The sequence below is a fragment of the Poromitra crassiceps genome (genome assembly GCF_964638095.1).
Source record: "Poromitra crassiceps genome assembly, chromosome: 26".
NCBI lineage: Eukaryota > Metazoa > Chordata > Actinopteri > Beryciformes > Melamphaidae > Poromitra > Poromitra crassiceps.
This window is the reverse complement of record NC_139640.1, coordinates 1,105,932-1,118,186: the sequence shown is the minus strand read 5'-3', so window position 1 is coordinate 1,118,186 and position 12,255 is coordinate 1,105,932. Positions and strand designations below refer to the sequence as shown.

Here is a 12,255-nt window from a genome sequence, read left to right as displayed (position 1 = left end):
CCCCCCCCACCACCGATTCCATAATATTCACGGCTCGTCCGTTCCCTCTCTGCCCCCCCCCCCCCTCCTCCCCCCATGTGCACACAGCTCACCGCCCACTGTGCCACCCCCCCCCCCCCCCCCCTCCCACTTCCCTGCCTGACAACACCGCCGACATCCCAGAATATTCACACGCGCGCACGCGCTCCACACACACTCATACACACGCACACGCACACACGCACGCACTCCACACACACTCATACACACGCACACACACACACAGACACACGCGCTCCACACACACACACGCGCACGCGCTCCACACACACTCATACACACGCACACGCTCCTCACACACACACACACACACAGACACACACACAAACACACACACACACACACACACACAGACACACACACAAACACACACACACACACACACACGCACTCATACACACGCACACTCCGTGCATTCAGCTCTTTGTTGGCAGAGATGCCTGAGCTGCGCAGAGTGAGAGTGCATGTTTCTGCCAGAGATGACTGCCTCCCTCTGGCTCAGGTTGAGAAAGCAGGTCACCATCGTCATCATCATCATCATCATCATCATCATCATCATCATCATCAACCTTTATTTGACCGGGCGAGTTTGTGAAGAACAAAAATTCTTATTTACAATAACGACCTGCGGCAGGACGCAAAAAAAGACCTCCTGAGGGACAGCAGGTCCCGCTGCAGGGAAGGGAAGTAGCAAAGGGTGCAGAGGTCACGTTTCTATCCCATAATGACCTTGGGGAGAAATGTGCCGGTGGAGTTCAGTTCATATAGTTACCCGCGGCAACCGTTTCAGAACGAGGTCAAATCATCCATCCCATAGTAAGCATTAGCAGACAAAGTAAGATGCGCTCCTCAGAGTTGTGCCCCACCTCACAACGAACGGAGTCTCTCAAAGTCTGTTCTTAGCTTCCCCGCTGTAACAGAGAGAGGGAATGCAAGTCACCTCTCCGGCTTTTAACAAGCATCCCTGCAGGGCTCTGCAACCTGGCTACAGTCAGTCAGCGCCCGGCCAGTCCTGCCAGGAGAAAAGATGGCCACAAACGGGGAGGGGGGGAAGAAGAGAAAGATAAAAAAAAAGAGGTAAAGTTATTTACGAGAGAGGGGGTGAAGGGGATGAAGGGATGAGCATAAGAGAGGCGCCGGACATGACAGTGGCCCGGCTCCATCGCCATGGCGTTGCCGTGGGAGACAGCATCACCATGGCGTTGCCGCGGGAGACGGCGGGGAAGACGTCACTCGGAGAAACAGGGGACACAAAGGCGGAATACGACATGGGGAAAAAGACGGGGAAAAAGGAGAGAGAGGGGGGGCCTAGAAGAAACCTGTCTCTGCAGATAGGGACGGAGCAAAGTGTGTGTGCGTGTGAGAGAGAGGCGGGGAGTGTGTGTGTGTGTCTCTGTGTTTTGTGTGTGTGTGTGTGTGTGGAGGGTTGTGGGGAGGGGGGGGGGGGGGGTGGTGGTGGTAGTAACCCGTGAATATTTATCCATTTGCTCTTGAACCCGGGTGTTAGAGGGTTCAGGTAGACGGGGCCACCAAACCCCTGGACCGCTACAGAGTCTGCAAATGTTTGGTTCCCAGTGTCCCACTGACTCATCTGATTCAACAAATGAGGTTCAATCAGGTGTGACAAGGCCAGAACAAAAGCCATCTTGACCTTATTGGTCTCTGGGAGGACCGGGATTACGCCTAAACTTTACTTACTTACTGTACAACTCCGACAGTTCAAAGAAATAGCCTGCAAAAAATGACACAAAAACCTTAAGATAGATACAAAAAACTGCAATATATTATATATATATATAAGTATATATATATATATATATATATATATATATATATATATATATATATATATATATATATATATATATATGTATATATAAGTGCCAGACTGTGTGTGCTCCTTCCAGTTTTACATGCTATTCTGGGAAGTGTGAGAGATTCACTGTCATGTTACATCACTAGCTATACAAGGAGGGAGGATTGCAAAAAATAAATTGTACTCAATGTACTTCAGTCAAATAATAGTTACAGTATAATCACATAGGGCAAATTATTTGCAGTCAAAATAAAAATAAAAAAGTTTAGCGCCGTCTACCGTGTCCCTCAATGTTCCACGTGCATCAATTAATCAAACATTATTCTCTCTACACTATAGAGAATTTCAGGTTTCTCCTCTCTCAACGATCAAGTCAACTCTCATAATAATACTCCACATATTTTTCCTCTAATGCTACGGGTGCACCGATCACGTTTTTTGCCACCGATCACCGATTGCCGATCGCCTCTGGGAAATATCTGCCCAACCGATCATCGACCGATCACCGATCACCGATCACCGATATATAAACTCCTGAAAAAAAGTTTGGAAACGTTATTTCGGTCGATTATTTCTCCCCTTTAATAATACCAATGGGCTACATGCACAACTCCACTACTTCCTGAAATTAGTACAGCTTCTTTATTTCCTGTCATCACTATTGGATGAAGTGATTAATGTCAGGTGTGCTGCAGTCACAACAATGATCAGGCACACCTGATTAATCAGTTCATCCAATAGTGTAGGACAGGAAATAGAGACCTGTACTAATTTCAGGAAGTAAAGAAGTTGTGCATGTAGCCAATTGGCATTGTATTTTATATCGTTGGAAAGCCTGATTAGTGATAGGGCTTTTTTTTATTTAAAAAAAAGAAAAAGAAAAAAATTATATATAAAGAAATGATATATAAAAAAATATCGGCAATCAGCCGAAATATCGGCAATCGGCCGATCGCATATTTGAGGTCAAAATCGGCCAATGCAGATTGCTTGCCGATCGATCGGTGCACCCCTAATCTAACGCAGATCTCCCAGACCGCCCCGTTAGCCTCGACTGCTTTCTCCTATAACCCCGCTTTAACACCACGTCGCTCTCTCCGTCCGTCCATCCACCCTCTCTCTCTCCTCCTTATTCCCTCCTTCCTTCCTCTCCTCCTATCTCGTGATTTATCTGCCTCCGTTCCAATATTTGTGGGCAGTGTGTTTTTTCTCCCCCTTGTCCAAATGTCAGCCCTTCTTCTAAGACAATGCGGGGAGTGGGGAGAGAGGGGAGAACGAGAGGGCAAACGCGGGGGGAGACGGGGGAGAGGAGGCGGGGGGGGGAGGGGGACTCGTAAAATGAGCAACAAAAGTTTGGGAAAATTAAACATTAGGTAAGACGCTTTCTCACATGCGTATACATAATATACGCGGACGACGTGGAAACGCGGTGTCAGAGGTTTGGATGTGGGCACACAGCGGCGGCGTTTTCTCAGAAGGCGTTGAAAAAGTTTGCGGTAACTCACACATAAATACTAGGGGTGTCACGATACACTAATTTTCACGATACGATACGATACACGATATTGGGTTCACGATAACGATACGATACGATATTTTAACAATATTTTTTTTAACAAAAGCAAATCATTTTTATGTATTTATTTATCATTTATTTAACCATGTGAGTCCCGTTGAAATCGAAACCTCTTTTCAAGGGAGCCCTGGGAAAATACTGGAAAAATACGGTAGTCTTTCATTTGAAATACACAAAATACAAAACAAATGCTGTTTTTGGAAATTGTTATTATAATAACTAGAAAACAACTTGGAAGATAATGCTTCTTGCAATAGAATGTGTCACACTCTCACAAACTAAATGTTTGTTGCATGGTGAAAGAAAAATAAAGTACCGTAAATTCCGCACTATAAGCCGCACCGGAGTATAAGCCGCAGCAGCAAAATTGCCTGTTTGTTACATATATAAGCCGCACCGGACTATAAGCCGCAGGTGTTTTAATGTTTTTTTTATTATTGTGTTTTAATGTTTAATTACCATATGTAAGGGTTCATGCACAGAGGGGATTGTCGGGAAAGAGATGGCTGTTTGAGGAAGCTCCCATTTATTAACATTTCAACAAAACAACATAACACAACACCACCTGTGTTTTTTTTTACAGTGCACACAGTGTCCGCGGTGTGGTGAAAAGAGGGCAAGAGAGGAAATTAAAACAGAAGTGGATTTATAGTTAGAAAGAGTGCTAAAAAAGAGAGTTTTTTTTTTTTTTTTTTGAAAAAATCCATAGATAAGCCGCACCGTTATATAAGCCGCAGGGCCAAAAAACGGGGAAAAAGCCGCGGCTTATAGTCCGAAATTTACGGTATACAATCTAGGGATGGGCACACACATTACCATTTTTGCATGGAAAAAGCGCTGCCTGGTGCACTTTTTAGTTTTTACAGATTGACTGTGATAAGGTGATCCGGTGTTAGCCGTTAGCCTACCTCAGTAAAAGTAATTCCCAATACATGTCGGTAATCATTCCATACTGCTTCTTGATCACTGTTAAGTAAATCCACTTATTAAAAACTCTGGTGTTCTGCCAAAAAGTGATAACTGCAAACATGATAACTGCAAACAGTAATAATGTTAGCTAACGTTAACCGCAAAAACCACCAACAACATCCGAGTGATGGTCCCCGCCCGTGGTGAAACACGGAACGTTTGGCTATGGTAAACAAAGTTACTGTCAGGGGTCCGTTAGTCAAAGTGGTCCGTCCGAGTAAAAAACATCTAACGTTACCATCTTTGCTTGCACATCTATATATAAATTGGCCATGAACGGAAAACAACTGCAATCAAATCTTGTTTATTTTACATCTGCTGAATATAGATTGCGTTAATATACATGGACGTCTGTGTTGCTGGCGATTCGCCAGACGCTGTTAACGTTAGATCGGCCATTTTTATAGGGGAGGGGGGTGGGGCGAGTACCCGGACAGCGGAAACGGTACTCGAGTACTCTCGTTACAAACGAGTACTCGAGTACCCGAGTACTCTCCCCCATCCCTAATACAATCTATTTCTTAAATAACTCATGCTCAATGGTCCCTAAACTTATGTAATCTTATGTACCCCTTGAGCTGTTTTGCCATGCCAGTAGTAGTCTACCCCCTCACTCATGCGTGTTGATTCTGCTAAATTTGTTCTATTATTATTCAGGAGCAAAAAATGATTTTTTTTTTTTTTTACGATATCATTTTTTTCTGACGATACGCATATCGTGACGTTTCGATATCGCGATATATCGTGCGACGAAATATCGTGACACCCCTAATGAATAGATTGGGACAAGATTGGGAGAGCGCAATGCACGCACACAGCAACCCAATGATGTGGAATAATCTGAATCCGGTTGGACTCATCTTAGGTCACATTTGAGGTCGCGTGCTAAATGTACACAATGGAGGGGATATGATTTCTCGGTCAATATTAATGTGCTGTAAGCACAACTATTATCCTTCCCCAATGCCTCCTCCCCTTTCCTCTGTCACCCTACATCACTCTGTTCTCTCACTCCCCACCCTCACTCTACACCTCCTTTATAACCAATCACTCCCGTCTCACTTTTCCTCACTCCTCACTTCTTGCCGTTTGTACCTGGAACGCACACACACGCGATATAACACAGAGCGATAATGCTTTTACTGGATTCTTGAGTTTTGATATTTTGGGGCTTTTCTTTTTTTCTTTGTTACTAAAACTAATTTGTTCAAAGAAATTGCATATGAGGATTTATTTATTTTTTGTTTCTAAAGGATAACATTTGCTGCTGAAAGTTGTCTGAGCATGCTTTTGCACAAAAGAGGAAACCGGCAAACAACATTATTGATTATGTTAACTGAGAATTTGGATTACATTTCAGTTTGATCAGCACAATTTCACGAAGAACGATAAGTGGATATTACAGGACACAAACTGGTAAGAAACCATGTTACTCCCATCCAGGAAATAAGACTCCATTGGGCATTACATGGAGAAAAAAAAACTTTGTATTATTAGTTTATTATTATGGTATTATACATTTTTACATTATTAACATATTTGTTAGTGAGCTGCCTTATGCTCACTCTGAATACTCACCTGTGTGCGGCAGTTGTTTTGTGGTCTCATACTTGAAACTTTTTGAAATCTGTAGCAAGATAAAAGTATACGATTAAAAGATGAGTTGTGAAACTAATTGCAAAGTAGACGGTTACAAATGGTTGGTAGAAGAGCATGATTCGATTTTTGCAATTAGCGTATTTGTCGCTTACATGTTCACTTTTTCCCTGTCAACAGATATGCGGGGATCATCCCCAGGCTCTGGACCAGAAACATAGACCAGCACTAGAACCTACAGACCTGACAGACAGACAGACTGACGGCCGAGGCAGAGTAACTGTGGAGACAGGACAGACAAGACAGTCTGATGCCAACTGTCTCCGCTGTCAATCTCACGGCACCACTCCTCCTGCTCTTGCTATGGGCGACCCACCCCACCATGGCAACCAACTGGCTGTAAGTGTGGCGTGCAGGGGAGGAAGAGAAAGAGGGAGTTTGTTTGTCATGCTATAACTTGTAAAAGATGGTGACGTGTCTCTAAATCTCTTTCTGTCAGTCCTCCTTTTCTTTCTTTGTCCGTCTCTCGGTGACCTTTTTTGCTTTCTTCACACTCTCTGTCTTCACTGTGCCTTCTCTGTCCTCTTTGTGTGCTGGTCTTTCCCCTCGTGTCCTTCCTCTCTAAAACTCTCCCCATCATTACCTCCATGTCCTTTTTTTCTGCCTTCTCTTCTTCTCTACATGCTCTTCTTCTTCTCCTTCTTCCTCTTTCGCTCCCTCCCTCTACTTAATTATGTGCCCCCCCCCCCGGGGGTACGGTGGTGCAGTGGTAAGCGCTGTCGCCTCAACAGCTCGAAGGTCCTGGGTTCGATTCCCACCTGGGACGCTGTGAACGCCGAAGGAATGCGTGCCCGTCCCGCATGTCCTCGAGTGCCCACCGCCCGGGTGGGGTCGTCAAAAGGGCCTTTCTGTGTGGAGTTTGTCTCCCCGTGCCTCCCGGGGGGGGGGGGGGGGGGGGGGGTTTCCTTCATATAGGAACCCCCTTCACCAAAACATGCAATATCCTGGTTGCTGATGTGGTGCCTCCTCTGGTCGTTAAGGGCGCCTGTTCGGAGGGTGGGGGAACTCGTTGGAATAGCGTGATCCTCCCACGTGCTATGTCCTACCGGTCAGGTGAAAAGAAGCGGCTGGCTAACTGCCCATGTCTCGGAGGAAGCATGGAGCCCATTTTTCGGCTCTCCCCAGATCGGCAGAGGGTGGAGCAGCAACCAGGATAAATAAATTAAAATTAGCACTAGTGGGGGATAAAAATGGGATAAAAAATCGGGAGAAAAAAAATATATATAAAAAATATATATATGTGACACCCCCCCCCCCCCCCCACTCAATAACCTGTGAGTCACTATACCAATGCCCAACGTTGTGTCTCCCAGTTCGCTGGCGAGGCTGCCTCGCTCCAGGCCCGTGTCCGGTGCTGCCCCCTGTGCGCGGCTGAGGGGGCTGTCCCCAGGGCAGGTGGGGGTATGCAGGGCGCGGGGGGAGGTCATGGAGTCCGTACGCAAGGCAGCAGAGATGGTCATAGAAGAGGTAAGAAGGCCGGAGAGCGGGAACATGTCAGGGGTCGTGACCTCCTGCGACCCGCCATTGCTGTGACTGTCATCACGATCAGTATCATCATCATGATCAATGTGTTGCTGCTCACTGCTCTGTTTGGTCTGTTTAACACTGTCCAACTCAGTGCCAGCACCAGTTCAGGAATCGCCGTTGGAACTGCTCCACCACCCCGCGAGGGGTCAACGTGTTTGGCAGGGTCATGAACCAAGGTACGCTCATCATCAGCATGATGGAAGAGAAATAGCTGGACTCAACTGCTATGGAGTAAAATCCATATAGTCAGAGTTTTGATATCTATATAGAGGCCATTTACACCTGGCGCTAACATGCGTTTTCTGTGATCAGATTGCAATCAGATTGTGTTTTATCACTTGAAATGCCAGGTGTAGTAAACACCCCCCAAAACGCATTGAAGAAGGATTGCAATCTGATCGGCCAAACCACCTCCGGAGGTGGTCAGGGATGCATTGTGTACAGTACACATTGAACACAAGTGTAAAGGCAATGTGTCTTCTCAATCTGGATACAGCAACTTTATGCGGATTGAGAGGACAACCATTTCTATCAGATTGCAGAAAATGCATGTTAACGCCAGGTGTAAATGGAATCCCGGCTGAAGTGATAAAATACAATCTGATTGCAGAAACCACATGTTAACACCAGGTGTAAATGGCCTCTATATCTACAGTATATATATATAGATAGATATATTAAGAATCCTGATTTCTGTGCCACACATGCTCAATTTTCCACATCAGGCACTCGCGAGGCGGCCTTCGTGCACGCGTTGTCCTCGGCGGCCATCGCGGTCGCAGTGACTCGAGCCTGCAGCCGGGGGGAGCTAGAGAGGTGCGGCTGTGACAGGAAGGTCAGGGGGGTCAGCCCCGAGGGTGAGTTTGGATTCAGTCTCAGAAAAAAATGTTGTATTCATCCTCGGTGATATTCACAGAAAATCTTAATATTCTTATGAATCACATTCAGCCAAGGGTGATGACTTTATGAATCAGCACCATCTCTCCTGACACAGGTTTCCAGTGGTCGGGCTGCAGCGACAACTTATCCTACGGTGTAGCCTTCTCCCAGACCTTCGTGGATGAACCAGAACGGGCCAAAGGGCTGTCGGCAGGACGACCGCTCATGAACATCCACAACAACGAGGCTGGCCGGAAGGTCAGTGGCAGAGCTGTATAATAGAAGAGTTCCGACATCTCCATTCAGTCCAATGGACCAGTTTTTTTCCAGGAAGTAGAAAGTGGAACTCTTGAGTAAAAAAAAGCAGCACTGTCGAGGTGCAGCAAAATAGACAGTTTGTGTTGTACTCTGAAAGGGTTTTTCCCCCCTTGAATCAAATTGTACATTATCAGCTTTATTTTAGCATGCAAAAGTAGCGCGAGACCCATTCCTGGCTGTTCATTGGCTAATGAGTCTCGCATTTTGGTCCTCCGCTGACGCCACTCTCTCTCTAGAGGACACTAGTCGGTGGTAGTAGTGCACTCTGATGTCATCACTCTGATGTCATCACTGGTCATCATCGTAGTGCACTCTGATGTCATCGCCGCTCATTTCCAACTGTGACGTGGTGTGTGAGACTGTGTGTGAATCTGCTCCTCCTGTCATCTCCTCTTCCATCCATCCACCAACCCTCCTCCCTCTCTACCCTCTCAGGCCATCCTTCATAACATGCAGGTGGAGTGTAAGTGTCATGGCGTCTCTGGCTCCTGTGAGTTGAGGACCTGCTGGAAGGTCATGCCTCCGTTCAGGCGTGTCGGCGCCGTGCTTAAGGAACGTTTCGACGGAGCCACAGAGGTGTGTGAGAACACACCTTTTTCCCTTTGTTTCTCCTCTTCTTCCCCCGAGCCAAGTAGTGGACAAAGTCAAATAAATAAATACAAATAACATCAAGAAGCAGAGCAGAGATGCCTGATCTGAAACCCTATCCACCTTATTTCTAGTTGCCATGATGCCTGATGGGTGCTTCTTCCGCTTCCGGTGTCATTTTTTACACTGTTTTAACTTCTATGAGGATTTTACAGCAGAGCCATTCTGCTCTACAGCCGTGTCGTTTGGGTGCTGGGATAACGTAATGCATTGTGGGTAGTCGGCTACTGTGGCTAATGCTAACGGCTAGCGTAATAGTTACTTTACATGGCAGTGAAACGCCACCGAATGACCAAATTGATTCAACTTTTAACCATTTCGAGTAACACTGTTTCCATACGGACCCCCATACGGACACACAGCTATGGACCCCCATACGGACACACAGCTAGAATTAGCTAGACATATTCTCTGTAAAGCCCTCTGAGACATGCTTGTGAATTAGGGCTATATAAATAAACTTGACTTGACTTGGTTAGTTGTTTATAACGTGATTATATTTATAACTTTTATAACGTACTCCAGTTTCCGGTTTATAATTCGGGTCTGCAGCCAGAGTATAACAAAGGAAATGGCAAGCTGCAACAATAAGTCACGTTAAACCGGACCTTGTTCCCACAATTATTTTTTTGACAGTGGGGGCATTCAAAAATAAGGTGGCTAAGCTCTGCTGAGGTCTTGAAAGCTGACCCCTCTGACCTCTGACCTCTCTGACCGCATCACCCCCCCCCCCCCAGGTCCGCCTGACTCGTATAGGATCTAGGACGGCCCTGTTGCCCCGTGACCCTCAGGTCAAACCGCCCGCTGCCAGAGACCTGCTGTACCTCGCTGCCTCCCCGGACTTCTGTCATCTCGACCCAGAGAACGGCATCCCCGGCACCGCTGGCAGGAGGTGCAATGGTGAGGGTCTACATTCCCATCTACTTAAGCACAACCATCTCACGGGAGAGAAACAATAGAGACAGTCCGCATGTGTGGGAACGCCCACAAAATGTGAAACGGCTGGCGCGCGAGTGGGGTAAAACCGCCCATATATCTCATGGGCTGACTCACCAAAAGACGGTGCTGCGGCTCTAAACTACATGTTTGGGGATTCTAGAGCAGAACACAAGACATCTGCTCAGATGCGCGTTCACTGCGGTGGTTAAATCCCCGATCGTGTGTGCCTGGGCGGGGGCTATCAGCTAAATTCGAACTTTGCTGAATGGATAGAACGGGGGAATTTACCCCACCCTGACCCCGCCCCCAGGCTAATCCAGCGTCTATTGTGGGCGTTCCTAGAGCCTGTATGGCCTCTATGATAAAAAAGAACAAGAAAAACTAAATGACCATCACTGCTAGAGAATGTAAGTAGAAGTAAGTAGAGCAGTAAAATTAGCATTGTCATTTAGTTTGACTATTATCTAAAACTATTAGTGTAAAACACATTTTTAATACTGTAACATCAACTTAAAACATAACTTATAACGCAGATACTGTATGGGACAAACCTCGTATTATCTTCCCATACATCTCATAGCTGAATAAAATGACAAGAGGGAACACGTGTTTATCTTCTGAAAGAATAACTATTTGTCCCACATACCCTCTAGGCACCTCTCGACTGGCGCCGGACGGCTGTGAGCTGGTGTGCTGCGGGCCGGGGTACCGCGCGGGCCGGGCCGAGGTGGTGCAGCGCTGCTCCTGCAAGTTCTCTTGGTGCTGCTCGGTCCGCTGCCAGCAGTGCAAGAACACAGTCACTATCCACACCTGCAGAGTGTAACCGAAAAAGAGCCCGACGCACGGAGCAGACAGACACTGCATCTCCACAGCAAATCAACCGCCAGACAGACACACTAACAGACACAACCGCTGGAACACAATGGAACGTTTTTCACACTCAAGAGCAGAGCTAAGCATTAGTATTGTATTTTTAAGGCAGGAGTTGAAATCAATATCATGAAATGAATATATCAATACGGATCATGTGGCTCATCTATGCAAAATCACATAAAGTAATCAAATGAATGTTCATCCCACTGAACCAAATGGTAATGTTAGGTGTGAAAATTTCAAATAATACACTCTAAAATGTTTCATACTTCATTTTGTCAGTTTATCGCTAAGATTTGCTCGTTATCCTCAATTTAGGAAGCAGAATTGTGATATCCCCAATTAAATAAGCATATCATCTCTATTTGATGCCACAGAGAGACAAACGATAACGGTGAATTATCACCGAGCCCTATTCTTACTCCTGCAAAATCAGGGCACGTGTAAAAACGGAGACCAATGACGACGTGTTAAAAGTAAAGAATGTACAGAGAGAAATCACAACTCCTTCTCCATTACTGACACTACACTCAAATTCATGATACCGAGACAGACAGACAGACAGGTGCAGACACTCTGCTAATCTCACTTTGAACTGACAAAGCTTTTAAAGCTGAAATTAACCAGAACTAACAGGGAAACATTACAACGCTATTTTTGTTTTACGCATGCGTCTATGATTTGAGTTCATTGTCATAGGCTAGCAAGTCTGTACATTTCCTGTATTTATGTCTTTTGCCGCCTCTATTCTGGCTTATTTATTTGTATATCTGGCATTGAGACCTCGCTTCACTTCTGACTCCATCAATGACACCTTAAACGGCAAGAATAACTTTTGACTTACATCAGTGTCTGTCTTGTGTTTTGTCCCTCACGCTGAATCTTTTGTCATGTATGTTACTGCACGAGCAGTGCTTTTAGAGCTGTTCAAAGAAACATCATTAAATATAATAGTTTATCCAAAATACCCAAAGAAGTGTTTCTTGAGTTCTTTGTTGACCAGACATGGCCAATA

The 12,255-nt window shown here is 45.7% G+C and overlaps 1 protein-coding gene across 1 annotated transcript; it reads left to right on the top strand.

Moving 5' to 3' along the window:
* Window positions 1-6,306: 6,306 nt before the first annotated feature.
* Window positions 6,307-11,190, top strand: wnt4b (wingless-type MMTV integration site family, member 4b; the record flags this gene model as incomplete). The annotated part of the gene is made up of 8 exons (XM_083661419.1): window positions 6,307-6,395; window positions 7,370-7,523; window positions 7,675-7,759; window positions 8,309-8,440; window positions 8,578-8,720; window positions 9,216-9,356; window positions 10,166-10,328; window positions 11,021-11,190. The coding sequence occupies 8 exons, from the start codon at window positions 6,307-6,309 to the stop codon at window positions 11,188-11,190; spliced, it is 1,077 nt and encodes a 358-aa protein (XP_083517545.1).
* Window positions 11,191-12,255: the final 1,065 nt, after the last annotated feature.